General features: G+C 57.1%; 3 protein-coding genes and 1 long non-coding RNA gene across 5 annotated transcripts; 1 reads left to right on the forward strand and 3 right to left on the reverse strand.

The window, feature by feature from the left end:
* The first annotated feature begins 105 nt into the window (after positions 1-105).
* Positions 106-8,308, forward strand: LOC135575918 (coiled-coil domain-containing protein 183-like). Of its 2 annotated transcripts, none has more exons than XM_065037226.1 (14): positions 106-2,530; positions 2,617-2,738; positions 2,881-2,955; positions 3,456-3,626; positions 3,756-3,860; positions 4,250-4,372; positions 5,233-5,346; positions 5,454-5,508; positions 5,591-5,691; positions 5,970-6,130; positions 6,654-6,813; positions 6,926-7,051; positions 7,274-7,370; positions 8,010-8,308. In XM_065037226.1, the coding sequence occupies exons 1-14, from the start codon at positions 1,789-1,791 to the stop codon at positions 8,129-8,131; spliced, it is 2,274 nt and encodes a 757-aa protein (XP_064893298.1). In that variant the 5' UTR covers positions 106-1,788; the 3' UTR covers positions 8,132-8,308. The 2 variants fall into 2 exon arrangements, with proteins under 2 accessions (XP_064893298.1, XP_064893299.1); XM_065037227.1 differs by having other exon boundaries at positions 6,947-7,051.
* A 1,450-nt stretch (positions 8,309-9,758) lies between these two features.
* LOC135575922 (uncharacterized) lies at positions 9,759-14,403 on the reverse strand. The gene is made up of 3 exons (XR_010467374.1): positions 13,444-14,403; positions 12,435-12,490; positions 9,759-10,328 (listed from the first exon to the last, which is right to left on the reverse strand). It is a non-coding gene; the product is annotated as an uncharacterized LOC135575922 (long non-coding RNA).
* A 750-nt stretch (positions 14,404-15,153) lies between these two features.
* On the reverse strand, positions 15,154-23,204 carry LOC135575920 (uncharacterized). The gene is made up of 11 exons (XM_065037229.1): positions 22,947-23,204; positions 22,457-22,542; positions 21,925-21,992; positions 21,365-21,482; positions 20,452-20,572; positions 19,771-19,992; positions 19,351-19,514; positions 18,932-19,054; positions 18,606-18,726; positions 18,193-18,325; positions 15,154-17,892 (listed from the first exon to the last, which is right to left on the reverse strand). Exons 1-11 carry the CDS (start codon positions 23,121-23,123, stop codon positions 17,741-17,743), a joined length of 1,485 nt encoding a protein of 494 aa, XP_064893301.1. The 5' UTR covers positions 23,124-23,204; the 3' UTR covers positions 15,154-17,740.
* Positions 23,205-23,297: 93 nt separating this feature from the next.
* LOC135575921 (coiled-coil domain-containing protein 81-like) lies at positions 23,298-26,862 on the reverse strand. The gene is made up of 3 exons (XM_065037232.1): positions 25,466-26,862; positions 24,735-24,796; positions 23,298-24,234 (listed from the first exon to the last, which is right to left on the reverse strand). The coding sequence occupies exons 1-3, from the start codon at positions 25,527-25,529 to the stop codon at positions 24,046-24,048; spliced, it is 315 nt and encodes a 104-aa protein (XP_064893304.1). The 5' UTR covers positions 25,530-26,862; the 3' UTR covers positions 23,298-24,045.
* Between the last annotated feature and the right edge of the window lie 985 nt (positions 26,863-27,847).

The following is a 27,847-nucleotide window of genomic DNA, read 5'->3' on the forward strand; positions in this document are numbered from 1 at the left end:
CTGTTGAGTTCTTGAGTGATTCGGTGCCATCATTTGTGCTTTCCATGTCATTGTGGAGTGGAAGAGTGTCAGGGTGGGCTTTGGATGTGAGGAGAGCAACCTGAAGAAAAGGGAGCTGCGTTTTCACTTTCAAACAGGTACAAAGTGTGGATCGTGTCCAAACTGATCTCTTGGCAGCGTGAAGACTGACTTAGACTTCCATAATTGGCTGCTTGGTAATTAGAGAACTTTGAAGGACCGTTCTAAAAGATTTCCTTCACTGGGTGTAACAGTACTTGCAGATTTAGAAGAAGTGTTCTCCAGATAACTTATTCATAAAGTATATTTAGCTACATTAATGAAAAATGAACTATTCTCTATTTATGTATTCTAGATCCAGAAAGAAATAAAGTAGCTATTTTTGTTACTAGAATAGGAGGCAGCTGTGGCCCTGGCGATGCTTTTTGTAGGCAGAAGCAGGAGCTTGTGTTTCTGAGCTGTTCTCATGCCCGCGATAAAATGAACCTGGAGCAGGTGGCGGTGGCCTCTGGCCACCGAGCTTTTGTTTGGCCGCAGTTCCCCCGCGGTAACTCTTTGTCGTGCCCCTTTTTAGTGCGATCGAGAACAACTCTGGCAGCTCTCCTTTATTCTCTGTCTTTTTATGCTGCTTTCTAACACGTGCACGGAATTTCCAGCCAGCTCCTGAGGCACAAGATACAATTCTTGATCATTCTGTTCAGTCTTGTTTCAGCTTATAAATGTAACTTGTGTCTTTCAAAGCAGAGGGGAAGAGAGGACAACGGCTGGAGGAGGAGGAGAAACTAAAACTACAAACCAGCAGGCAAAGCGTATATATCCTTGGGTGACTAAAACCGAAAGCAGCAGGAATATGAGCAGCTTTCAGAATTACGTACCAGTTCCCGTGTGGTCGGTACGCGGCGAGGCGGGAGCTGCCGGCGAGCAGAGCGTGTGTCGTGGTCGCCGTTTGCTCTGCCCGCTCCGTGACCATTAAACAGAGCGCTGGGTTGTGCTCCTGACACGACCTTTGCCTTTGTGCCATTAATGCGGTGTGAATTGTGTAGAACTGAAGCAGGGAGAGTTGACGTCAACGGGAGGAGCTTTGACGTGTCGGGTGCGGAGAGTCTGCGGGACTGGATCCTCTCGGAAGCTGATTTCTGCGGCGGTCGATTGACGGGAGCGCGTGCAAGGCTGGCTTAAGATTCTTTAGGGATATTTTCAAAGGGTTTGCCACTATAGACTCTGAGCTTTGCTGAGGGCCACTGCAATGGAGATTCTTGAACCATTTCACCCGTTTTAAAACACTTTCTCTTGCCCCCAGAGTAATCTTGCCCCCAGGGTAATCTTGCGCGGTGTTTAAATGCTGCCTCGGAAAGTTCAGTGGCATAACGATTCTATTTGCCGTGCGGCCACAGTCTCAGTGTGGAAATCTCTACGTGGACAGATTGGTAAGATTCCTCGTGCGCACAATCTGCGTTTTTCAGACGCCCGTGTCTTTGTGAAGCACTGAGGATGGTAACGTTGATATTTAGCTTGTCCCTGGCAATTAGCGCTAACATCCAATTCATGAGTCTGCGAGGGAGACGCTGAGGAAGAGCCTCCGATGACATTGTGTCCGTACTGCTCGATTTCATAATCCCGCCTTTTGTCTTCTACATCCCAGCACCCAGAGCACAAGAGGACGGCTGCAGGTCAAAGAGCTTCTGTTACAGAAACTTACTCTAAGCCAATTTATGCGCTTGGTGCTAGGAAGGCAATTTCCTTATCAAGTCTGTTTTTTCTGCAAATGCAATGTTAAGTGTTTTCTCTGGTAGGGGAAGCTTCATTTTATTAATCAAGAAATTAAGGTACGTGCTTGCACTTCTTGTCCTATCTGTCCTCCAGCAGGAGTGTACGGTAAGCATCCAAATAAAGATCAGTGTTGGCAGCTGGCTGGCGTTTGCGGGTTTTGCTAACTCCCTGCGCTACCGTGTCCTGAGTGGTGCAGTGGAGTTTCCGAAGGAGGATGTCCAGGGAGTGACGGACTCCTCCCGGCACTCGGACAAGCGGGCAGCTCCCGGGCGAGCGCTGCTGTGTTGTGTGTCCGTGTGCGCGTGTCTTCGCCGCAACGGTCCCGTTTCTGGGGGGTTCGGCGGGCTCTCCCCTGGGCTGGTTGCGGCTGCCGCAGCCGCGGTGCCGGCAGCAGAGCTGGGCTGTGCTCGCTGTGCTGCCCGTGGCTACCGCAGCGCGCTCCGGAATCGCTCCGGAGCGAGTCCGCCGCGTGCAGGTGTGGAGAGGAAGGGGCTGCGAGCGGCCGTGGCCGCGCGGGAGGCGCGTGGCGTGTGGCCGTTGGAGCTGCCGCGGCAACGGTTCCGCAGGCAACGGGCACCCGGTTCCACAGGCGGTGCCGGCCCGGCGGCGGCTCCGGCAGGCGGTGGAGCGGCCATGGCTGCGGCGGGGCCGGGGGACCGGGACGCGGCTGCCAGCGTGCGGGGCCAGAAGACAAAGCTGAGCCGGCACGCCCGGGAGCTGCGCGCCGCCGCCGCCTTGCAAGGTGCTGCCCCTTGGGCTTGGCGGGGACGGGCTGGGGCTCTCGCTCCCCCCGTTGTCCCGCAGCAACGGCGCCTTCGTGTCCCCCAGAGCAAGGGAGGAAGATTTTCACGCAGTCGTGCGAGGAAAAGCTCCGTCGGAACAGGGAGCGGCTCCCCCGCCTGCGCGAGGCCGTGCAGGAAGATGCCCAGGCTCTGGACGCGGCCCGCAAGGTAGCGGGAGGTCCCATCTGCCACGTCCCCCTGCCCGGTGCTGGCCCTGCAGAGCCGGCTGCTCCGCCAGCCCTGTCCGGGAGCAGACAGCAGTAGGACGTGACCGTCCCCATACTGACGGTGACGTTCTCTGTGCCCGCAGCACAAGCCCGTCCTGGACCCCGAGGTCCTCGGGGCGTACAACTTGCCCCCCGATCTGGCCGGGCTGACGGTGGAGGTAACGGGGTCTGGTGGGCACGGGCTGCTGCGGGGGCTGGGGCTCCAGGGACACTGGCAACAGGGTGCGCGGTGGAGGGACCTGGTGCCGGCACAAGGACAACCCCACAGGGCTGGTGTGGTGAGACACGGGGTGTTCACCTGTGTCCCATGGGCCCCTTTCCACGGCAGGACGCATCCGTGCAGGTCCTCCTTTAGCTCGCGGAGCAGATCCCCTGCCCCAGCAGAGCTCCTGGCCCTTCCAGCCTGCCTTTCCTGGGCTGTCTGCCGCAGAGTCCCCGAGCCCTGAGGTGCTGATGTCACCTCTGCCTTACCCCAGCCACCCCCCAGAGCAAAGCTCTCCCAGTCCCCGTCCTTGCAAGCGAGTGACAATGTCCTGGAGCAACGTCCCAGCGTCCCCGGCTCTACGGTGGGGGGACTTTCCCAGGCAGGACCCCCTTCTCCCGCGGGTGCCCAGCGAGCGCTGCCTCCAGCTTGGTGACCTCTCGCTTGCCCATCCAGGAGGCCCGGGAGAAGCTCCGGGCCACAATCTCCAAACAGGCGAACACGCTCAACATGCTGGACTACCAGCTGAGGCAGCGCTGCCGAGCCCGGGACAAGCTGCAGCGGCAGCTGCGGCAGCGGCAGCGGCTGCTGAAGGAGGAGTTGGATGAGACTAAGAAGCAAAAGCAGGTACCCAGGACCCCTCTTCCTGGGGTGGCAGCACCCATGGGGGCTTGAACCCAAGCCCTGCACCCCCTGGGTAGGTGCTGGGTTCAGCAGGTGGTGTCAGCCCGAGTGTCCCCCCGATTTCTGCCCCAGATGATTCGCCAGCTGGAGAACGAGCTTGACAAGATGCGCGCCAAAGTCCGCGCTGCAGAGAAAGTGGGCGCCGTGTACGAGCGGGTGCATGATGCCCTGCAGGAGGTGAGCTCCTCCTCAGCGGGCCATCGTCCCACCCGCTCCCCCTGCAAAGGCATCGAGGTGCCCCTGGGGGCACTGGTGCTGGTGGGACGTCCTCCTGGCTCAGCGAGGTCCTTCTGCTCCCCTCCATGAGGTGGTGAGAGCCTGGCCTGGGTTGCTCAGAGAGGTGGTGGCTGAACCATCCCTGGAGACATCCCAGGCCAGGCTGGACGGGGCTCTGAGCAACCTGAGCTGGTGAAGATGTCCCTGCTCATGGCAGGGGTGGCACTGGGGGAGCTGGGAAGGGCCCTTCAAGCCCAGCTATTCTAGGATTCTGCGATTCCATCCATTGTCACAGCGTGGGGACCCCCAGGGCTCAGTGGGGTGACAGGCTGTGGTTCCCTGTGTCCCAGGAGGTGAACCAACTGACTAGAGAGGTGGCGCTCATGTGCAGGACGTCCGAGCTGTACGAAGTGGAGGTGAAGGCCATGGAGGCCATGGCCGAGGAGGCCTGCAAAGCCGCTGCCATAGCCCAGGTGAGATCACCCAGGGCACCCTGGGGCCCACTGCCACCCTCCAGAGCCCACAGACAGCACCATGCACCCAGGCCTGTGGATCTTCCTGCAATGAAGAACAAAAGAGACTGAGCTGGGCTGGCCCACAGCACCTAGATCCTCTGTAGCTCCTCTCATGTCTCATTCTTGGGCCAGGATGCCCTGGGGCTGGGGACAACATGCCCAAAGCACCAGCCATGCTGAAGGCAGCACTCTCCACCCTCCAGCCCTCCCTGCCCTCCATGCTGCCCGCTTTCCTACCCAGCCCATTTACACGGGGGGTCATTCATGACACTGGCCGTCCCAGAAGCTCAGCTGGCTCACAGAGGTCCATCCTCATGCCAAGAAAGGCCTTGAGTTGCTGGAGCGAGTGGAGAGAAGGGAACGGAGCTGGTGAGGGGCTGGAGCACAAGTGTGATGGAGCGGCTGAGGGACCTGGGGGTTCAGCTGGAGAACAGGAGCTGAGGGGAGACCTTCTGATCTCTGAACTGCCTGAAAGGAGCTTGGAGCCAGGGGGGTCGGGCTCTGCTCCCCAGGAGCAAGCGCCAGGAGCAGAGGAAACGGCCTCAAGTTGCGCCAGGGGAGGTTGAGGTTGGATGTGGGGAACAATTTCTTCCCCAAAGGGCTGTGGGGCATTGGAACAGGCTGCCCAGGGCAGTGCTGGAGTCACCATCCCTGGAGGGCTGGACAGACGGAGATGAGGTTCTCAGGACATGGGGCAGTGCCAGGGCTGGGTTATGGTTGGACTCGATGATCTTGAAGGGATTTTCCAACCCCAATGATTCTATGATTGTGTGATCCCAGCTTCTGCAGCCACTTGTCTCTTCTCTGATACACTCCAGGAGGAGCTGGCCAAGAGGGAAGCCGAGTTCCTTGCAGAGCGCTCCCCGGACACCCAGAAGGTTCCCATCGACAGGCCGTGGCTGAGGGAACTGAGCGAAAAGAATGTGCCAGCGGTGAGCTGAGGGGAAAGCACCAGCACCGAGCCCCCATGGGTGGGGGTGGCAGGGCCAGCTCCCCAGGGTGCCAGCAGCTCGGGGGGTGACCATGAACGTCCTTACAGCCAGCCAAGTCCGAGTCCAGCATGGACCTCTCGACCCAGCAGGACCCACTGGTGGGTGAGTGCTTGGCGGGGTGCAGACGGGTGGGACGCTGGGGCAGCTCCGGGCATCCCTCTCTGCCACTTTTCTCCCGCCTCAGCCACCGAACTGGAGGCCGCCGAGTCCCAGACAGACCACGAGGCCGAGATAAGCGAGAAGATGGAGGCGGCCAAGGCTGCAGTACAGTGCTTGCGCCTCTGGGTAACGGAACAGCCCATCTCCCCAAAAACCTGAGGCTGCCGGTAGGCACCGGGAGCCGAGACCTCTCTGCTCGCTTTGTTTTCTTGAGGGGTTCTCAGCTCTCCTGTGGGCCTGGAGCCCCCCAGAGCCCCTCTTGTGTGGGCTGGGATGGAGCTGTGTTTCTCCATGCCTTGAGCCTGCAGTGGTCCCTGGTGCAGAAAGCCCTCTGAGGCCACGGGCCAGGTCCTGCACCCTGCGTGAGCACTGTGGGCTGAGTTCTCGTGCTGTCTCTGGCTTAGAACATCCCCAGCAAGCTCCTGGCACAGGACTCATCCTTGGAGGACCTGGAGAATGACATCAAGGAGAAGGAAGAGGTGAAGGAGGAGCTGGAGAAAAAACTGAGGGATCTGGAGCTCCAGAAGACTTTGCTCATGTTTCACCAGCCCTCCAACAAAACCAGGTGCTGCTGTCCTCGGGACAGCCGTGTCATAGAATCACAGACTCATTTTGCTTGGGAAAGACCCTCAAGATCCTTGAGTCCAACTGTCAACCCACCCCTGGCACTGCCCCATGTCCCTGAGAACCTCATCTCCGTCTGTCCAACCCTCCAGGGATGGTGACTCCAGCACTGCCCTGGGCAGCCTGTTCCAATGCCCCACAGCCCTTTGGGGAAGAAATTGTTCCCTAGATCCAACCTCAACCTCCCCTGGCGCAACTTGAGGCCGTTTCAGTTTGTCTTATGGCTCGTTATGATTCGAGTGGTGAGAGCCTGTCCCAGGTTGGCCAGAGAGGTGGTGGATGAACCATCCCTGGAGACATCCCAGGCCAGGCTGGACAGGGCTCTGAGCAACCTGGGCTGGTGAAGATGTCCCCGCTCATGGCAGGGGGGGTGGTGGGTTGCAACCTGAGCAGCTTTTGCAATGGACTTGTGGTGTTTCTGCACCCCTGTGCAGTTGTATGGATGTGGCTGCGGTTGGCTGCAGGGTGCTGGAGGAGGAGCTGAGAGCAAAAATGCAGGCACAACAGGACCGGCGGAACCAGTTGCGAGCACAGATGCTGAGGAACGAGGAGCTCCTCTTTGAATTTGAAAGCAGAACCGACCACCTCCTCTTCCGTCTGCGCGGCATCACCGTGCCCGGCCAGGTAGCCACCCAGCGCTGGGTGGTGCAGTGACACAGCGCGGTGACACTTGGGGCAGCCACCGTCACCCCAAGTGGCTCATTTTGCCCACCAAGGTGGCTCTCTCTGTCTCCAGGATGATTCTCTCCTGTCCCAGGGGGTGGAGGGGAAGTTCCAGTACCTGGCCGAGAAGCTCCTGTACCTGCAAGAGCGGGCGGCCCACCTGCCCCCTGAACGCAGGATCCTTGACGAGAGCAATGAGGTTCGTGGGGTGTCCATCCCTGCTGGGGTCTTCAGGGACCCGCACCAGGCTCCTCCTGATGGCCCGTCCCAAGTGAGGAGAATGGCGGTGGCCCCATGGAGCAGCTCAGCTCCAGGTGGCACTGGGCACTGCAGGGTGTTGTCCCAGGGGAGCATCAAGGGCATCCCTTGGGTTGTAACACCCACCTCCCCTTCAGCAATTAACCCAGGGTGTCTTTCACAGACTTTCGTGCAGGCCAGGGATTTCCTCGAGAAAAAAATGTCCAGCGATCCTCGGAATGTGATGGTATCGTTTGAGCAAAGAGACAGCAGCGATGACGGTAGGAGAGCATAGCGGGGACGCGTCCCACAGCGACTGTCCCTGCCCCTGCCTGTTGGGATTTGTGGCCATCCTCGCCTGTCTCTCACTGTCCCAGCAGAGCCCAGACCATGAGTTCTCTCCAGACCTTGGGGCTGTCTCCAAGGCTTTGAGCATGGGTGGTGCTTTTAGGTGGGGATGTGGGAGCATGAAGGCAGCTGGTGGGGTGGTGAGCATCGAACCACAGAAGGAACAAGAAAAGATGCTGTGGGGCAAGGAGGGAGGCCCTTGTCTTCAAAATCACCTGGTTGTGAAGAATAACCAGTGCGCGGGTGTGTCTGTGGCCTCTTCCTATTGGATGCTCTTGGAGGAGCCACTGAGATTTTGGAGCTTGCCACCTCTTTTGAATGAAGCTGGAGCTGCGTCCAGCACCGCGTGGCTCCAGAAGCCCCAGCAGCTGGAGATGGGCCACAGCAGCGGCAGCGCCAGGCCCTGCAGGTCACCCTGGGGTGCTGGGCAGGAAGAGCCAGGGCTTGGCAGGAAAGCTCACTGTGATGCCACCAGCCCTCCAAAACGTGCTGGCTCTCCCTGGGGACAGAGGCACAGCGGAGGTGGCCCTGCAGACCCTCCCCAGCCCATTTCTCTCTGTTCCCTCCTCCAGAATCCTCTGAAGACAGAGATGACGAAGATGGTGAAGCTGGCGGGCATGTCCCCACCCGTGAAGACATCAAGAGGGAGGGGCAGCTGCTAATCGAAAGTAAGAAAGGAGCCATGAAGAAGTAGCAGTCGCTCCATGAGAGCTATCGATTCCCCAGACCACCCCTTGTTCTTTGGGTGCCCCCACTACCCCTCGTGTTTTGGATGGCGCAGACCATCCATTTGGCTCTGCATTCCCCCACCTCCCCTTGTACCCTTTCTCCAGCGGGTTTAATAAAGCAGATCTTTTTCGTTCCTCCCAAACCTGTGGTCAAGCTGCAATGGGGGGTCCTAGGTCACTTCTGCCACCGGGACGCATGGGGGTCAAACCCTGAGGAGCACTCACGTGGGTTTGGAGGCAGCCCCATTGCCCTGGCCCTCACCCAGCTGTTCTCCCTGCAGAGATGGGGATGGGCTGGGGTGGGGACGGCGTTCCTGGCCAGAGGAAAGCTGGGGGCAGGCTGGCTTTGCCCCCTTGATCCTGTGGAGCCAGCAACTTCCTGGGACCTCTGTCCCCCAGGCAGCTCTGGGTGCACCAATGGGCCGGTATGTGTCCACAAACATCTGCCAAAGCCTCAGGTAACCGAGAAAACCACCTCCCAGCAGTGACATCACCGAATCCAAGATCCAGAGTCTGTTGGTCAACAACTGGGAATGTCCCAGTTCCAGGTATTCTGACAGCCTGAAGGTCACTGGGAAGAAAATCATAGAATCCCAGAATCAGACTCACAGAGCAGTTTGGCTTGGAAGAGACCTTCAAAGCTCACCCAGTCCAACCTCTGCCATGAGCAGGGACATCTTCACCCAGGTCAGCTTGCAGCTGGTAGAAATGAGGACCTTTCAGAGCGTGCTGGTGGTACTTTGTCCCTTGTGCCCTGCCCTGATGTGCAGAGGAGACAGAAGGGACACTGGGAAGATTTGGGGAAGAGCCTCCATATGCTGAGGTGTTGTGTCTCCTTCCTCTTCAGCCTCTACAAGGTATTTGGTAAAGAGCGGAGTTGGAACCGGGGGTTCCCATCATTTGGGATACACCCTAAAAACTCATTAATCATTTTGGCTGGAAAAGACCCTCCAGATCATGGAGCCCAACCATAACCCACCCCTGGCACTGACCCATATCTCTGAGAACCTCATGTCCGTCTGTCCAACCCTCCAGGGATGGTGACTCCAGCACTGCCCTGGGCAGCCCGTTCCAATGCCCCACAGCCCTTTGGGGAAGAAATTGTTCCCTATATCCCATCTAAGACCTCCCCTGGTGCCGGTTGTTTCAGGCTCTTGGTCTGGTCTTTGCACTCTGGCTGTGGGGAACAGAGAAGCCACAAAACGTCTTGAAGACTTCTCTCTGATAAAGCTGGACTCCATTTCTCCATCTCAGTTTTGGGAGAATGTGGTCTGTGGCCCGTTTGCCAGATGCAAGGGAACACTGAGACGCTTTAGCTGCCTTGAAATGAGGGGAAGAGCAATGACACGCAGCAACATAGGAATTTCAGGTCTACTGAAAGCATTAAGTTGTGAGCAGAAGAGACAAAGGCCAATTGCTTTATCATGAGCATTCGCTGAATGTGTTCACACACAGCATCCCAACTGCTCAGCACGTCTGCGAGGCGAGGAGAAGACGTCACCCCAGCAGCGAGCTCCTGCCCGGGAGTGCAGCGATTAGGAACGACGCACACCAGGACGCAGGCAGAAATTCACGCAGAGGCAGAGATCTTGTTCAGGAAGGAGCGCAGGGCCTGGCCAAGCCGAGAGCTGACCTAGGCCTGGGCTGCCTTCTTTATTCACCGTTGACAACTTACAGGATTTACAGGTACAGGCCTGGGCCAAGATGTTTACAAAAAGGTGCTTTTCCACTAATGGTTGTTAAGAACACACTAAACTCGTGTGATGTTTGTCTCACTTGTTTTTGCACTCATTCACAGACCAGGCCCAAGGACATTCACACATCCCATGCACTTGGGGGCGGTTATCCGGCCCGAGATACCATTCTCACGAGTCTGGGCTATAACTTTTTACAATTACGAGAAACATACTTCAAAGTAATATGTCCAAGGCCCTTGATATATTATTATGTTAGTATTATGCCTTTGACCGTCCAGATGGTCATGTTAGTATTGATCTTCCTTTATCATCCAGGTGGCTGGAACCGCACATCTTGCTTTCCCACATCTTACTTTCCAACATTCCTCACCTTTCTGTTTTAAACATCAGGTCTCAATGAGCGCAGTAAGGACCCTGGCTTTGTTCTTCTTTGCATTCTGCATCATTCTCCAGATGATTCAGAGGACTACAAGAAAAAACATCACACAAGCATATCCAATTCCCTCAAAAACCCAGACATGCAGATTGAGAGCTGAAAATGAAGTTGTAGGCTCTAATCACTTTATGCTATTAGATAATGTTAGCCATTTTTTCTTACAGTCCTAATTCTTACAAACCATGCAATTCTTTTGCAGGGTACTGGCTAAATCCTAATTCAGGCCTTGCACATTACCTAAGACTGTTATTTTACTTCATATCACTCATAAACACCACAATTCAATTTCAACGGTATCACACATATTTAGCACTCTGATAACAGAAAATACAGGTTCAGACAGCAGCTAAGGAGATGATTTAAATGCAATATCATAAGAATAATGAGGATCCACAACGTGCAAGTAGTCACTCACAACAAACAAAACTGGAGGCCTTTTCCTTCAGGGGACTCACGAGAAACAGTCACTCACTCAAAGAAGTGAGGTGTCATTAATGCCAGGAAGTTTCCCTAGATGGTGTCCCTGTCTAAGGAAAGGACTCCAGTTCACAGACCCGCAGCTCCGAGAAGACCACTCAAAGGGGGTCTTTGGCGGGAACCCCGTTTCATTGTTTGGCCAGATGTGGCTGTGGGCATTACAACATAGGCCAGAAGCTTCTCAGCTAGTCTGGGCACCTCCTCTGTTAAGGACCGTGTTCATTGACCAAGGGTCCCACCCCTCCAGACCCATCAGTTGGTAGAGGTGAAGTGGGCCTGCTGGGCTTAAATTGGTGTCCAGGAGCAGGGGGGCGCAGGTGAGGATGCTCAGGGTGACGAAGGCACCAGGGTGGGGATGCCCGTGGGAGGGGGTGGTGGGGGCTCTATGGTGCCTGGGGATGTGTGTGTGTCCCCAGCTCTGCAGGGCACAGGGGGACAAGTACAGCCCTGTGACACCCACGTAGTGGCTGCTGCTGGGTGTCACGGTGTGGGGACCCAGAATCACCCCAACACGCTGCCCTGGGCTGGGGCCAGGCGGCTGCTCCCCCAAACTGCCAGCACCCACTCCTGGGCACCCCCCCACTGGCTGCCACCCCCAGGGCAGGCACAGTGATGCTGGGCTGTACTGGGACCTGCTGCTTCACAGCAGGATTTGGGTGAGGCCCAGGAAGAGCAGTCGGGCACCCCACCCCGTGCTGAGCTGGATCCATCCACCAGCACCATGTGGAGGACTTTGGGGTGCAGGGGGGCTGGGAGGGGGTTTGCAGGGTGAAGGGGCAGTACAGTGGGTTACAGGACAGGATAGTGGGGTACAGGGAGAAATAACAGGGTGCAGATGGATGATGCCCACTGGAGGGCAGGTAGAAACACAGTCCATGGATCCCAGCACCACCCCACCAGCTCCTGGTGAAGCCAAACTGGGGTAACTGGGCATTGGTGCTCATGGGGGGGACCAGCCATAGCGAGCGCCCACGGTGTATCCCAGCAGGGCTCACCCCATCGTGGGGGGGCACAAGGATGTTGGGGGGCAAGACATAAAGAGCAATCGTATCCCCAGCCCTGCTCTGCTCCCCCAGGTCCCATCACGGTCCCCACACCAGGACCCCAGGGCAGCGCATGGGGGGACCCTCACCCTTGGCTGCTGCCCCAGCCCCCAAGCGGAGTCGCACAGGACTCTCCCAGCCCCCTCCAAGCTGGGTGCCCCTGTGGGTGCAGCAGAACCCCCCCAATACGCATTCTAAGCCTTTCTCCCGGAAATAGGAGCCAGAAGCCGCTGAGCGGTCACTGTCAGCCCCTGCCCGCACGGAAGCCACTCGGAGCTGCAGACAAGCCGGGTCAGCCGTATTTATTGAGAATGGTTGTGGAGGGATTAGACATATTTCCACTAGCTCTGTAAGAATTTATAGACCTATACTCTGCTTCTCCCTGAATAAATGCCTCTCTGACCGCCATGCAAAGGGAGGTACTTGTGTAAGAAAATAGCAAGATTAAAAAAAGGAAAGCGCTAATCCACCCTGCAGGGCCCTGCCATGGCAGGGGGGTCCCTGCCCACGGGGGGGGGAAGGGGGGAAGGACCGAGAGACATCGGACTATGAATTCTTAACGTAACACACAGTCTCTTCCTGGCATAGGTACTGACGCCTGTATACATACCCATACCTGTATCGATAAGATAATTTAAGGGGAAGTGTAGCCAAAGTACCAAGAATCCATATCTGAAACAGATGGATAAGGGGAAGGGTATTGCGTGCGTCGGGATGGTCTGTAAACCCTGCAGTACCAACCAATGGGGAACAGGGGAGGGAAATTGCAGCCGGGATTTTGGGCACATATTTGCAAAGGAATTGTTTCCTACAGGTCTGGGGGCTCGTCCGGGATAAACATCGTCATCTCGGGGGTCCCTATCGCCGAAGGACAGGAAGGCGCGGCCCGTTGATTTCAACGGCCCTGGGGATCGTCCGTAGGGACTCCCAGTGTTTTGGGGGCAGGTCTTTATCGACTTGTTGCCTGTTATTGACTCTTTATCAAAATCATTAATGCCCTCCATAATGCCCCATTTAGCTGCAGTGGAGTGCCAGTTAATTTTTTTGATAGCAAGTGTTATTAGCAGCTCCTTTTAGTGAGCAGCAGTGCTGAGGCACATTGCCGGGTCCTAATGCGAGCTGCCCCTGACCCTCAGAGCGCACTGAGCCGGGCGGGGCTGCCGCTCCCAAGCCGCGGCGTCCTCTTTCTTCATTTGAAAGGGGCGGGGGGGGGGCAGGAACGATGCGGGGGGGCAGCCGGGAGGAGGTGCGCGGACAGGCGGTAGAAGCTTTACGGGGGAAGTCTGCCTCCGGTTTTTGGGTCGCGCCCGTACTGGACATGTATTTCTAGCGGCCCTTTCAGGCTGCCCCGTTTCGCGCCGCCGGTCCCGGGGCGGTCGCCGGCACTCGCCAGGTCGGGCTTTGCTATGCCGGACCCTCCGAGTTGCCGGTACGGAGGGGGGATCGTCTGGACACCGCGGCTGGGGACAGGTCGCGGTCTCGACTGCCATGGGCACTCGGGGCCGGCCACGGGGAGGGAGCGGCCAGCTATAGCGAACCCACCGAGGCTCCCACGAACCGGTGGCAGCGCCACCAGGACCGGATCCCTCGGCGGGGGGTGGGGAAGCGGCCGAACTGCCACTCACCAGTATCCGATCACCCTCGGCACACGGGGCCGCACGAACAAAGCACGTACGCGCCTCCATTTCAATGAGAGGACGCACATCCTCTCTGTTTCATCAACACGGTTTGCAGTGTCGAGAGGCGGGGGGGCGGAGGGGGCGTTCGCTTCAAAAGCCCGCGCGTTTGTTTCGCCGCAAAACTTCTTCCTTTATTTGGAGATCAAGTTTAGGCACATCCCGCGCTAACTTAAAGCAAACGGCCAGAAGGAAACACCCCGCGATCCACACTACTGCAAGACAGCATGTTGCTGCAGAGGTATTCCTCAACCCTCTAAATAATTCCTCCATAGCTGATATCCTGCTCGACTACGCAAAAATGTCACCGAGGCAGCCCGAGGTTAGTTAAGGGACAACAAGGTCCAAAACAACTACTATTACACCGGTGAGAGACAGGGTTTTAGCACTCCAAAAGTGACTTGAATACAGGTTCGGGTATCAGTTGAGGAACATTATGAAAGGGCAGCAACTAATACAACAGGCGGTGCACAGAATGCATGCACGTGGCTTCACCGAAACAATGCCGGAGCCGTCCCTGCGTCCGGGAGGAGTCCACACCTGCCTGAACACGGTGTGGGGTTATTTTAAAGGGACACACGTGCTCGTAGTGAGTACGGAAAGTGTACACTCGCGATTCTGCGAGGGTAAATTTATAACACACTCGCAATCCTGCGAGGGTTAATACACGTGCAAATGTGCACGGAATATTACACGTGCTCGTATTGAGCACGGGAAGTTACCCGCGCAAATGTGCACGGAAAGTATAAATACACGGGCAGTCCTGCGAGGGTTATTCCACTCACACCGCGGCGGCGAGGCAAGCGCAGTCTCCGTCCCGGGGCGGCTCTCGGCGGCAGCATCTCGCTCGTGCTCCCAGAGACCCGCGACAATGGGCGGAGTCTCGACGACAGTCCCGTTTCTATTGGCTGATCAGATCTGACTGCGGGCGTTCCAGAAGCTTCTCTGCACCCCCACCCAGGCTGTGGGTGCCCCTGAAGCCTCCAAACCGCCCCCACACTGGCCGCGGGCGCCCAGCGGCTCCCTGGCGCCTCGGCGCTCCCTTCTCGTGACGGCCCTGGCCAGGGGCTCTGGGAACAGACGAAAGAAGCTGGAGCAGAGAGCGGGAGATGCGTCTGCTCCTTCCGTGATGAAGGAGGGAGCGGGACAGAGGGGGATTTGCATCCTGCCACAGGGGTAACTGGGCATTGGTGCTCATGGCAGTTACCCAGCCATAGCGAGCGCCCACGGTGTATCCCGTAATGAACAATTCTAAGAGTTAGAGGTGTTTGTTCATTAAAGCTTCTTAAAAGGAAACGCTCAGGGGTTATCGCGTTAGAGATGCTTGTTCATTAACACTTGTTAATAGGAAACGCTCAGGGGTTATTGTGCAACATGGGAAGCCCCTGCCCTTTGTTATGCAATTGCCTTAAATGTTCAGTGCTCTAAAGGTGGGAGGGGGGCAGGGGTAGGTGAGAAGACAGGAGATTAACTGCCTGACAACAGAGGACACGTCCGCAGAAAGAACGAGTGACGTGGCGCTCCGAGCAACGAACCCGGGACCCCAGAAAAAGGCCGGAAGAAGTTTTTCCCGCGCGCGCCATTGGAGAAGCGGCCCAGCGCTCTCTTTGCTTGTTGCGTTGAAATCCATCGGGAATGAATTTGCGTTATTCAAGTTAATTTCGAGTCTAAATTTATTACGTATGGGATGGGCCATGAGGATGAGCCTGGTGCGGGTCCCCGAAGACCCCAGCAGGGATGGAGACCCCATGTACCCCGTTGCTCTCATCAAGGATCCTGCATTCAGGGGGCAGGTGGGCCGCCCGCTGTGCCAGGTACTGCAGCTTCTGGCCCAGGTACTGGAGCTTCTCCTCCACCCCCAGGACAGGAGAGAATCATCCTGGAGACGGAGAGAGCCACCTTGGTGGGCAAAATGAGCCACTTGGGGTGACGGTGGCTGCCCCAAGTGTCACCGCGCTGTGTCACTGCACCACCCAGCGCTGGGTGGCTACCTGGCCGGGCACGGTGATGCCGCGCAGACGGAAGAGGAGGTGGTCGGTTTTGCTTTCAGATTCGAAGAGGAGCTCCTCGTTCCTCAGCATCTGGGCTCGCAACTGGTTCCGCCGGGCCTGTTGTGCCTGCATTTTCGCTCTCAGCTCCTTCTCCAGCACCCTGCAGCCAACCGCAGCCACATCCATACAACTGCACAGGGGTGCAGAGACACCACTCCTGGGCATCTCCCCCACTGACTGCCACCCTCTGGGCAGGCACAGTAGTGCTGGGCTGTACTGGGACCTTGGGTCTTGGATTCGGTGATGTCACTGCTGGGAGGTGGTTTTCTCGGTTACCTGAGGCTTTGGCAGATGTTTGTGGACACACACGGGCCCATTGGTGCACCCAGAGCCGCCTGGGGGACAGAGGTCCCAGGAAGTTGCTGGCTCCACAGGATCAAGGGGGCAAAGCCAGCCTGCCCCCAGCTTTCCTCTGGCCAGGAACGCCGTCCCCACCCCAGCCCATCCCCATCTCTGCGGGGAGAACAGCTGGGTGAGGGCCAGGGCAATGGGGCTGCCTCCAAACCCACGTGAGTGCTCCTCAGGGTTTGACCCCCATGCGTCCCGGGTGGCAGAAGTGACCTAGGACCCCCCATTGCAGCTTGACCACAGCTTTGGGAGGAACGAAAAAGATCTGCTTTATTAAACCCGCTGGAGAAAGGGTACAAGGGGTGGCGGGGGAATGCAAAGTCAAATGGATGGTCTGGGCCATGCAAAACACAAGGGGTAGTGGGGGCATCCGCAGCACCAGGGGTGGTCTGGGGCATCCAAAGGTCTCCTGGAGCGACTGCTACTTCTTGATGGCTTCCTTCCTGCCTTGGATCAGCAGCTGCCCCTCCCTGTGCTTGGATTCTGTTCAGCCCAAGCTGAGGGAGAGTTCACTCATTTGAGTCCACCAGCATTGCTTTGCTGGGATTCCTCCCAGTAACAGTACTAGACTGACTACTCCCGTTTCTCCTCTGGATTTTCTGTATCAAATTGGACTGTGATGTGAAACTGCACACTAACCAAGACGGTAAAACCTCAGAAAAAACGAGCTACAGGAACAACGAGAACCTTTCCTCATTGAATGTATACTGTAAAAAAAAAAAATCTTCAAAATACAGAGGAAAAGATTACTAGGGAAAATTATTTTAAACCCCTGCTCTCACTATATAATGAATCAAAACCCGTCCAATGAGTAGACAGTATAAAACATTTTGGGGAGATTTTAGTTCACGAAGGGTCAGCCTTTGATATATTCCTTAGGAGCTTAGATTCACCTTAGAAGAGGCAAGCCATTCTTGTTGACCGTTGGCCAACCTCACGTGCGGTGCCATGAGAAAGGCACAGCTGTTTAGGGTGCAAATGGAAGCAGGAATCACTTCTACGTAGGCAAAGTCAGGATCCCAAAAAATCAGGGCTTTTCAGGAAAAAATATCCCACAGAGGTTTGACAAATGGGCCCGATCTCTCGTGGCGCGGTTAAGCCTGCCTGGGCTCTGCCAGCATCGCTGCCACCCCTGCCTGGAGTCCCCGCAGAGGGCGGGCAGGGTGAGGGTGCCCAACAGCCAGCAGTTTCGGGCTTCCTTCCCTCCTGCCGCACAGCCGCTCTCAGGCCCCTGTGACACGCTTTATGCCAACCCAGGGGTCCGCAGAGGAGTTTTCGGGGGTATCCGCATCCCACCTCAGCTCCAGCCTGCCTTTCCTACCAGGGGCTGTCGAACAAAAGGCTCGGGAGCCCCGGCAGAGCTTTGGCGGAGTCCGGCTACCCGGCTGCCCGCCATGGCTTTCCTCTCCCCAGGCACGGCTCCTGCGTGGGCTGTCACTGTCCCCGTGGCACACGGTGGTTCCTGCACAGCTCTGGGCGCCCCGCAGTGCCCTGGCTTGGAGAGCTCCCAGATGCTTTCCCCTGCAGCTCAGCTTCCCAGGGTGCCCAGCCTCCTCCTCCTCCTCCTCCTCCTCCTCCCCGCTCCTGTCAGGGATGTGCAGCTGCGGCAGGCTCAGTGCCAGGGACACGGGGTGCAGGGGCACCAAGAGCGGGGCCGCAGCCGAGCCGGTCCAGCAGAGCCTTGGGGAGGGCTGCCCTTGGAGCAGGGCTGAAGCTCCAGCCCTCTTCCCTGCAGGCCTTTCCCTGCCCCACCAGTGCTCACCCACTGCCCAGCGCAGCTTCCACAGCCACCAAGGAAACACCCACAGTGTCAGACCCAGCGGTTTGCAGGTGGGGCTTTACTGAACTCAAGGGAGAGCTGGTGTTAGCAGCCTGGCTGGCCGGCACTGGCGCTCGTCACGCTGGAGGAGGCTCTTGCTCGATGTCTCTCTCGGGAGCCTCAGCGCCTGAGATGGTCTCCTGACACTGGCCGATGTGGAATAGATCTGTTCTCCAGAAACTGAGGAGTAGAATACAAAGCTCTGTAGTCTTGTATGCACAGAGAGGTGCAGAGCAACAAGTCTAGTCAGGACACATGTGGTGGGATCTGCTTCTGTCTGGAGAGAGCAGGCCCAGGTCCCTGGGATGCAGTCCCACCCTGCTGCTCTCCGTGCCACCAGGGCTGTCAGGAAAACACCTTCTTTGCCCAGCTCTGGCCTGAAGCTGGCCCACACCCACTATTTCAGAGGCGAGCACTCCAAAAGGCAAACACTCAACTGGGAATGCTCTTTTCCCAGCTGCTTTTCACTGCCTGCAGTACCTGGGCCTCCCATTGCTCTCGCTCTTTTCTCCAGGCCTTTGGCGGTGCCGCTGCTGCGCTTCTGCTCTATCTTGCTGCGCACGGAGTCCCAGAGCTTGCGTCTTCCCTCCTCCGTGCACTCGTGGGACTGCACCTGCGGGGCCACGGCAATGCAGCAGCAGGCAGTCTTAGTGTCCCTGGCAGGGGCTGGGGGGATTTTAGCGCTCCCCCTCCCTCCTGCCCCTTCTTTTCAGCCTCTCCATCAACCCTGCTTTGCTCACGGTCCTGACTGCAGAGCCTTTCTGCAATGGCCCCTGAGCCAAGGGAGTGCGGGGCTGAAAGCAACCCGGCTGCTTGCTATCCCAGACCGGCCTGGCAGCTCCGTTGCACCGTTGCCATTACCAACACCACCACATCAAGCCTTTGGGACGTACCGGTCCTGCCCTCCTCTCCCCTGCCTTGGCAGGGGGTGCAGCCTGGGGTGCAGCTTCCCGCAGGTGTTGGCTGCTGCCTGCCTCTTTCCCCGACCGTTCCCACCGCAGCACTGCCAGCTCGCTGCAGACACACAGCGGGAGGAGGAGGTGTGAGCACAGGAGAGCGCGCTCCAGCCGGGCTCCCAGCTGGGCGCCAGCCGCGGCCGCAGAAGCGGCTCTGCCGAGAGGCCGGTGCCAGGAGAAGCGGCTCTCTCCCGTGGGGCTGCGGGCAGCAGCAGGAAGGGACTGCGGGAGAGGAAGCACTGCCCGTGTCCGGAGAGATTTACCACTGGAGCTTGTCCTGCAGATCCAGCTGCTCATCCCTCTCCCCTCTTCTCTTGCGGGCCACCTGCCCCAGGATGCAGGTCACCACCTCCCGCAGGGCCCGGTCTGTCCGTGGGGAAAGGCTCCTGCAACAGCAAGGACAAAGTCTCCCTGACCCTGCAGCTGGGACCGTCCTGCCTCTTCCCGCACCCACCCCACACCTACGTGGCCCCGTTCTGCCCCGCAGCCCCTTGGAGGCAGGAGGGGTTTCAAGCCCCTGCTCTGGCCCCCGCCGTCGGGTCTCCCCCAGCCCGTTCCCATGGCTGCAGAAATCCCCGGGCGCCCTGTGCGGCCCCGTGGCTCAGGGGTTGGCTCCCTGTACCACCACCTCTGGCTCACTCCCCACTGCCCCAAGGCTCGGCTGGAGCGGGCTCACTCGTACCGCTTTGGGGGGACAGTGTTGTCCTCAGGGACCGTGGGTGGCTCTTCTTCGGCCTCTTCCCAGTTCTCCATAATTGTCCTGATCTCCAGCAGGTCACAGCTGGATGCGTCTGACTCCACGCTGCTCGTGGAGCTGTCTGAGGAGCACTCAGAGGAGCTGGATTCCTGCACAGGAAGAGACTCTCATAGAACAGCCCTAGGCGCAGAACCGAGAGAAGGAGCTCAGCAGGCCCTTGGGGTGACCTCTGGGTGTCACCAGCGTTTCACTGCAACTCCCTATCGTCTTGCTCAGGAAAGGCAGCATCACCCGCCCGGCTCTGCCGCAGCAAGGCTGCTATGACAGCTTGGGTGCTAGAGGTACTTTGCAATCTCAGTGCCCCCAGAGCAGAAAGTGCTCTTTTCTTGCAGGACTGCAAAGTACCTGGCTCCTCTGCATCTCCTTTTGACTTTCTTCTTTTCCTCTCCCATCGGGTGCCTCCTTTTCTGCCTTGGCCTTTGCTTCGATCACTCCAGTGGATTGCTCTTTACTTTTTTCCTCTACCGCCAGCTCTGTTTTCTTCTTTTTCTCTTCATTCAAGTATTTCTGGATGTATTGTGGAAGCTTCTCCTTCTTCTTCTTCTTCTTCTTCTTCTCCCGTTTATTCTGGAGGCCAAAAAAAATACAAGCGCTGAGCTGTTTTCCTTCCTTCCTTCCTTCCTTCCTCCCTCCCTTCTGCCCCTTCTCTTCTGCCTTGCTGTCCACGCTGGTTTGCTCCCAGGTTCCTGCAGGCTCCACCGAAGAGCCCGTCTGGAATGACCAGGGAGATCAGCCACCACCGGGCTACAAACCAGCCGGCAGCTGGCGAGCCCAGACAAGCCTTGCAGTGACCTGGCCGACAGAAACAGCCCCAAGTGAGGGCTCTGGGTGTGTTTCCAGGCTACTGGAAGTGACAGGTATATTCTCAAATGACAGTGACCCGCCTCTCTTCAAGTAAACACCAAAGCAACTGGTCAGTGGTCCCATGAACACCCAGTGAAGAATCTTGTGAGCACTGGCATGTGTGGAGCAACGCTGCTCTACAGTCCCGTAGGACGTGCTCCTGCAGCGTCCCGTGTCGGGTACCTTTTCTCTCGTCTCAATGGCTCTGGCGATGAAGTCCACTTCTCTGGGTGCAACCAAAGGCGGTAGCTTTCCTTTCTCCTCCTTTTCCTTCAAGCAGCTCCTCTGGATGACCGGTAGCTGCCTGCAAAGACACAACAGGGTGTGTTGGCAGGAGTGCAGGAGGAGCTGGTTCTGCATCCTGTGCTTCCAAGTGGCACAGCTGCTTCTGCAGCAGAACGTGCTCTACTCGCCTGCTTGTGATCAAGCGCCCAGAAACAGAGAAGACCCCAAGCTGTCAGCCTCAGATGTGCCCAACGGCCCCCCTACAACTCAGGATGCCCGGGTCTCAGCCCTCTCTTGCTGGAGCAACCAGAGGAACGGGGTCCTGTGCCCGGAGATAGCGCTACGCCCTCCGGGTCAGTGCAATGAAGTCTGCTCCTTGGTCCGAAACACAGAGCGCTCATGGGCTGTACGGGCAGGTTGGGCGCCGGGGACACAGCGTCAAAAGGAGGAGGACACAATCCCACGAGAGAAGCCGTCCTGCCACCCAGCTCTCCTTAAGACAGGCGTCAGCGTAGAGGAGGCTCCCGGTTACTCAGGGCAATCCTCTGCAGTAACCAACCGGAGAACACCGTTCTCAGCAAACAGAAAGGTCAGGCTCGTTTCAATCTGAAGGGAAAGCCAAAAGGACCTTCTGCTCCTGGAATGAGCATTTGCACTTGGCTACTCAACAGATCTGCACATCGGAAGTGAAGTAAGAAATAGTGCTGCCAGCAGAGTCTGCCAAGAAGCTACAAGACGCTTCCATGACCAAGAAACCATTACTTAGTGGGACACGGGAAAAGCGCACTTGGGGTGTTTCCAGGAGAAACATCTCGCTACCACAGAGACCAGAGCACGGGGTCACCCTCACCTATTTACGCAAGTGTCTCACCTGGCGCGAGGCTCACTCCCCTCAGCTCTCTGACCCTGCTGCGGCTTCACAGGCAGTGCAGGTAACCGATTTGGAGAAAGCCTTGCTCGACAAAGGAGGCGCTTCTCAGCAACATCCTCTAGAAACGGGAAATGAGACGATTCTTCAGAACAGCATCTCGGTGTTGTTCTGGGAACCGGGTGCCAGTTGTGTGCCAGTTCCAAGGAGAGTGACGTGCGGGTCTGCTCAGGGCTGTGCTAACACTGGTGATGGTGGTCCTTCTCATCCCTTTGGAGGAAAGCCATGTTTCCTGGGAGGCCTTAGGCCTTTTCTGACACCTTTTTCATCCAACACCCTGTGCCTACAGTGCGCCCTTATTCCCCGGGGAAAACTGTTTGCATGGCTTTCTCTCATCCATGTGCTGAACCTCCCGGGGGTTCCACGGGAGATACTGGTGGTGTCCAGGAGTCATTCTGGGGAGGGGAATCATCTTGCTCGAGGGAACTTGGCTCTGGGGTTTCTGCATTGGTCCTGTGCACACAGATTTGCTGCTGGGGCAGGTTCACACCACAGGCCATCACCTTTTCCCTTCACACGTCCTTTCAGGTCTATCAGCGTTGGCATTTCAGGCACAGTCTCAAGTTTGTACCTGGAAGAGCAAGAAGGCACCAGGCTGAAGAAAGGACACCGCATTGTTTCCCAAGGCAGCCCAACCCGGAGGGACGCAGCAGAAGCTCCAGTGCCGGGAGAGGCCCCGTCAGCCTGTGCCCATGTTTTTCTGTCCTGCCCATGAGAATGCTCGTCCTCCCACAAAACCCCCTAACAGCTTCTGGGGAAATGATTCTGCTCACAGTGCACAGGGAGAGCAGAATATTATCTAGTGCTCTGATTTTCCAACGCCCTTTTGAATTCTGATCTTGCCCTCCAAGTTCCTTGTAGAGCCTCGCAGATTAATGCCTCCACAGCTAAGAGCAGTCTCTCACACAGAGGAAAGAAAAGGACTAGGAGAAACCTAGTGGGAAATGTTGCCTAAATGCGTCTCTAGGTCCACAGTAGGACACATGCATAAGCCGTGCCACTGTCCCACGTTCCTCCAAGTGAAGTCAAACATACCATGGTAGGACGAAAACACGTCCAGAAGAGGTCTGGGAAGCAGCGGTGTCATGGCGCGAGATGACCGAGTCCCTCATCTCCGGCATCTGCAACGAGGACAGAGACACAGGACGGGAGGCGCGGACACTGGGGAGGGCCGGCTGCTCGCTCCGCCTCAGCCCAACGGCAGCAAAGAGCCAGAGCCGCCCAAGGGCTCTGGGCTCAGCCAGCCTTGCTCTGCCTGCGCCTCTGCTCCCGGCCCCCAGAGTGGGGCACGCAGCGCTCCCCACCCTCAACGCCGGCCTTTTGTCACAAAGGGCAGCTCCTCTGGGGGTGGCTCGTGCAAAGCCAGGCCATTGCACGCCAGGGAGGTGCTCTGCAGGGAGCCTGCTGTGCTCTAGAGCTGGAGGAGCCCAGGGGGCTGACCAAGGCACGGCCGGCCAGGAGAAAGCAGCCCCCAGAAAGCATTTCAGAAGCAGCAGCAGTGGCGCTGGGAAAGTGAAAATCCTACCTCAAGAAGAGCTTGCAGCATCTTGCCAGTGCCATTCAGCCTTTCCAAAAAGTGTAAGTAAAATCTCATTTTTATCTCTTTTCCCTGGACAATCAGCATGCCCACGTCCCTCCAGATGATGGCAACGTTCTGCCTGTTCTCTAGGCAGGCATGGAAAAGGTGCGTGGTCCTTTTCATGCAAAGCTGCACGGTGCCCTCAGAGACAGCGTTCTCTGAGGCTATCTCAGCATATGGCAGTTTCTCAGAATCTTGATGGCCTGAAAAACAAGAGAAAAGGAACACATGAACTTGCAGACCTGCTGGGCAGGCTACAATCCAAGGTCTGCAGCCTCCAGGCCCTCAGGCAATACTTTGGTACTGGGCTGTCTGGCTGGGCCAGCGCCTCTGAGGAGACGCTCGGCTTGTCCCTTCCTCTTAAAGTGGACAGTGAGGTGCGGAGCAGACCGCTGTGGCTCCTCTGATACAGAAAGGGAAACAAAGAGTCTTAGGCACTTGGTGGGAAGAAGAGGGACTGCGGGACAAGCCGTGGGGAGATAGGCGCCAGGTCCCAGGGCAAGCTGGAGGGTGCCAGCCCATTGGAGCCCACACTCGGTGCCGTCTTTGTCTTTAGAGAGAAACGCACCCCAAACACAGCCCCAAGCTCTTGGTGCTCCCCGGGGTCCCACAACAGCTGCCCCAAAGGCAGCAGTGACTAGAAAGCGCAGGCGTTGCAGTCAGTGGCTTTTGGAAGGAACCGTCTTTCCCCCCTGGGTTTCCCCTGCTTTTCCTCCTTGCAGGGAGGCTGAGGGAGCTGGGAAGAGCCCTGGCATTTGCCTGGGTGAGGTCTAGTGCAGCAGAAAGGGGGAGCAAGAGTTGAAGCGTCATGGAACCAGAAGACACCACACCAAGGAAGCTGTGAGTGAACCTGTCGTTGAAGCAGGACAAAGAGAGTGCGCTCTTAGCTGTATTGTCCTCTGGTGATTCTTTGAAACAAACAGCTCGGCAGGGTCCTTTCGCAGCAGGCTGGTTTTGTCGAGGGAAGCTCTTGGCAGGACCGCGGTGGGTGGTTGGTACTCCCCTCAGTCACCTCTGGACAGCAGAGCACCCCTCTCCTCCCCGCTCAAGGGCCAGCGCCGCTTTCACGCTGCTTACCAGGAAAGTCTATGCAACCACAGCGGAGCTCATGGTCCCGCGCAACAGCCTGTTCAAGTTGAAACACGGGCCGCTCCACAATCACCAGATCCTGCTCACCGAGGGCTACTCGCTTTCTGACAACCGCAAAAGTCCCGATTCCGGGAATGCGGACAGCCTGAAACAGAGGAGATGGGGGATCAGAAGAAGTCTTGGAGGGACAGACGGGTGACTTGTCAGAGGAGGCTGATGGTGTTTAGTGCCCTGCCCTGGCCTGACATACAAAAGGGGCTCTTTGGAAACCTTGAGAGAAGACAAACAGGGGCTGCGCTTTTCCCTCTCACCGTCTTTAGCTACCAAGAACCAAATAGGTGAGGGAAAGCTGACAAACATCCTCTGGCTCAATCGGATAGAAGGCAGGGGGTTCCCACACTTGGAATAAGTCCAGATGTGTCCCAGGCTTCCAGGCTTTCACATGCAACTCTGACGGGGGGACCTTCTTGTACATCCGAATGCACAGAGGAGGTGTCCATCGCACTGTGTGCATTGCAGTGTCGTGCTGGGGCGTTGCTGCTGCTTTCAACGGAGGGGAAGAGCAGCTGCACCGGGCGGCAAAGGGCTGTCAGGATTCGATCAGCGTTCATCAGGATGTGAGGGAGAGGAGGAGGTGAGGCCCACCTGGTGAAGAGCCAGCTGCAGGCTGAGGTGATACGATGTGCTGGCCCAAATCTTAGCGAGCTCTGGAAAAACAAGGGAAAGACCTGTCATGCTCTGAGGCAGCAACCTCAAGACCATTCAGCCCACTCCTGTCCAAGGAGCGATGCATCTTTCCCTCAGGCATTTCAGGTGGTCTCTCTCCAGCCCGGCAAGAACCAAAGGACACCTCAGCCTGCCTCCAAGGGGCTCCTTTCCTTGCAGGCGCAGCTCTCCAGGGTGTGACCCACTCCCGCGGGAGGCCGGCAGTGCTTTGCCATGCCCGCGGGGGCACGGGCTGTGCTCCACGCGGCTCTCGGAGGCTCAGGGCAGGCCCTGGTGTCTCCCCAGCAGGGGCCAGTTTTGCCGGGTCACAGCTCTGAACACACAGAGCCCACGTGGCCCACGGGCACCTTCAGCTCTTCCATCCAGACATGAGCTCAGCGTGGGCAATGCCCAGCGCCAGGCAAGGGCAGCCCTTTGGGGTCAGGGGCTTCTGCCTGGGCTGCCCCAGGAAGGCAGGGGCCACGTCAGGAAGGGAACCAGGAGCCCTGGCTGCCACATCAACCCCTCAGCCCTTCGGGATGGTCAAGCACGTCCCTCCTTGCAGTCACCACTCCTGAGCAGCCACCCCCACAGTCCTCGGGTTTCCATGCCTGATTTCAGAGATGTCCTTGACCCAGGCACACATATGAAATTGGGCCTGAAGGCCTTACCATAACGCTCAAGCTTCTCCATGGTCGGGCTCAGATGAGGCTGCAAGAAGAGCTGTCTTGCCATCTTAATTCCCCTCTTGCTTCCAGTCAACAACTGCAGCAAGTGGCTGGACGATGGCTTTACTGCTTCCTGCAAAAAGCCTCCTCCTCCTCCTTCTCCTTCTCCACCTTCACCCTCCTTGGTGCTGTCGTGCTCCCTCTCTCCGCCTTCTCCTCCTCACTGCAGAGCAGCTACTCCAGAGCAGAGCGGTGGCGAGAGCAGCTCCCAGCGCCTGGAGTCAACTCGGCCTCACCGGGGTGAGTGGGGCAGATGCTGGTCACGACAGGGAAAGGGGGGCTGTCACCACTGTGACGTGTGGCTGTCCCACTGTGACCCCGGACCGTGTCACACAGGGGCTGCACACAGCCATCCCCCCACCCCCCTCCAGGCCCTGCCAGGGGCTCTGCAGTGGGCAGGGGCTTCAGGGAGCTGCCCCCACCCCACTGTCTCCTGAGCGGGAGGGGTTTCCCCAGGCTGGGGCTCACCCCTGCCATGTCCCCACATGGGGACACCGGGCTGCACGCGCCGATGCGCTTCCTTCTAGCCTTCCCTGCTTCTTCCTGCCTCTCTCACCCAACGGGTCTGCAGCGGGGAGCGCGGCTGCCCTGACTGGCGCAGCTTTGGCAGGCGCTGGCTGCTCACACCGGCTTTGGAGCCGGCTGCAACCATCTCCCACTGGCCCCGGCAGCACCGGACCTGCTCCCACACGGGTCCCGCTGCAGCTCCCGCTGCTCACGGTTCCCAGGTGCGATGGAGAGAACTGGTCTGATTTGCTGAAGGTGCTGAGGGGGGTGCAGTTGCCAAACTGCTTTTCCCCTCCAGCAAATCATTCCCTCCTGGGTGGGAAATTCCACCCGCTCTCCCTTCAGGAGGGGGTTCAGGCTGCCGAACCAAACAGGGTGGTGATTTGTCGGGGATTGGCTCAAGGAGCACGGACATGAGTCCACCAAGCAACTGTACGAGCAGAGCCCATTTTAGTTGACATAAGTAGGCCTTAGTTAGCTTGTCTATTAGGCCGTGGGAAAGGGGGGAACGGAAAAGTACTAACTAAGGCAGGGTCAAGATATCCTTGAAGAGATAAGAGTCAGAAGAATGCGGGATGCGCATAGCTAGCTAAACCCAAGTAGGTGGAGTAAGTAAATGTAACCTTTTAGTGCTTAGCCTATTAGATAGAGACAAGTATGCATAATTATGGTATCTGGTATAAATGCACGCTATCTCGGGCAATAAAGTTGAAGTATGCTTTATCACTCATATTGAGTCGGCTGCATTTCTTCCTCCGTCCGCTCGGGTCTGGAACTCTGATGGGATTTCTTCCCGCAATTGGCGCCCGAACAAGGGACCTGAAGCGGCGGACAGGAGCAAAAGGCGCCGGGAGAGCAGCGACCGGCGGGCAAGAGCGACCGAACACTGTGCTGCGGTGTGTCGACTCCGAAGCCTGAACCGACTGAAGTTCGCCAGTGCTGGGCTACAGGAAACAAGGGCTGCAAGAGGTCTCTTAATTTAGCAAGAGGTACCGTACTATAGTGATGAATAACGGAGAAATGGATTTAGACGTAGCCCTAGATTTATTACAAAGCTTTTTAGAAAAGCGGGGGGTTGATCATAGTTGCGTTAAACAGCTAGCTGGTCTAGTAGCAACGGGGAAAACTAAGGGGTGTTTTCAGGATCCTGATTTATTGTTTGATGAAGGAGAGTGGAGGAAATTGGGGGATGTGTTGTGGGATATGGTCATAGACGAGGATAAAGAAACTGATGAAACCGTGGAGGGAAGTAATTAATAATATCAAGCGTCATAAAGTGGAAAAGAATTTAGCCGCGGTAGTTTCACAGAAACTCGGGAAAATGGAGCCTTCCGCTCCGCCGATGGAAACGGGCATATCTGCGTTATCAGCGAAGAACCTTAAAAGACTATTAACTTGGTGCAGAGGCAATAGGTATCCTGCTGACCTGTCAGGAGTTTTTCAAATAGAGGCTTGGAAGAAGATGGGAACTGTGTTGTGGAAGGCAATTAGTCACCGCGAAAGATATATTCTTGGCCTTGTAACCATCTGGAAACTGATAAATACTACAGTGAAGCAATTAAAACCTGAAAAGACTGTTACGAGCATTAGTGACTCAAAACTTGAACTTTGGGACAGTATAGAGCAGAAATTATGGGATAAAGTCAGCAATGGAGATACAGAAGCTAAATCATTAGTAACTACATGGAAGCTTGAACGGTCTGCTGCTGCCGGAATTTTTGCAGCGTTGCAGCCTGATGCATTTTAACCCTCTAACTTCCACGAGAGAACAGAAGAAGTCACTGAAAATAGAACTGGACAACAGAACTGTGTGACAGA

The sequence above is a fragment of the Columba livia genome, chromosome 20 (assembly GCF_036013475.1).
Source record: "Columba livia isolate bColLiv1 breed racing homer chromosome 20, bColLiv1.pat.W.v2, whole genome shotgun sequence".
Taxonomy (NCBI): Eukaryota; Metazoa; Chordata; class Aves; order Columbiformes; family Columbidae; genus Columba; species Columba livia.

Bases quoted from the DNA above. Each gene is read 5' to 3' on its own strand.
- LOC135575918 (XM_065037226.1), top strand. From the start codon at position 1,789: ATGTTAAGTGTTTTCTCTGGTAGGGGAAGCTTCATTTTATTAATCAAG. The intron at 5,347-5,453 runs GTGAGCTGAGGG...ACGTCCTTACAG, and splicing joins GCGAAAAGAATGTGCCAGCG to CCAGCCAAGTCCGAGTCCAG. The intron at 5,509-5,590 runs GTGAGTGCTTGG...CTCCCGCCTCAG, and splicing joins CCAGCAGGACCCACTGGTGG to CCACCGAACTGGAGGCCGCC.
- LOC135575920 (XM_065037229.1), bottom strand. From the start codon at position 23,123: ATGAAAAGGACCACGCACCTTTTCCATGCCTGCCTAGAGAACAGGCAG. The intron at 21,993-22,456 runs GTATGTTTGACT...TTGCTCTTCCAG, and splicing joins CGTGTTTTCGTCCTACCATG to GTACAAACTTGAGACTGTGC. The intron at 20,573-21,364 runs GTGAGACACTTG...GTGTCTTTGCAG, and splicing joins GGGAGTGAGCCTCGCGCCAG to GCAGCTACCGGTCATCCAGA.
- LOC135575921 (XM_065037232.1), bottom strand. From the start codon at position 25,529: ATGGCAAGACAGCTCTTCTTGCAGCCTCATCTGAGCCCGACCATGGAG. The intron at 24,797-25,465 runs GTAAGGCCTTCA...TTGTTTTTCCAG, and splicing joins GGAGAAGCTTGAGCGTTATG to AGCTCGCTAAGATTTGGGCC. The intron at 24,235-24,734 runs GTGGGCCTCACC...CCTCTGTTTCAG, and splicing joins TGCAGCTGGCTCTTCACCAG to GCTGTCCGCATTCCCGGAAT.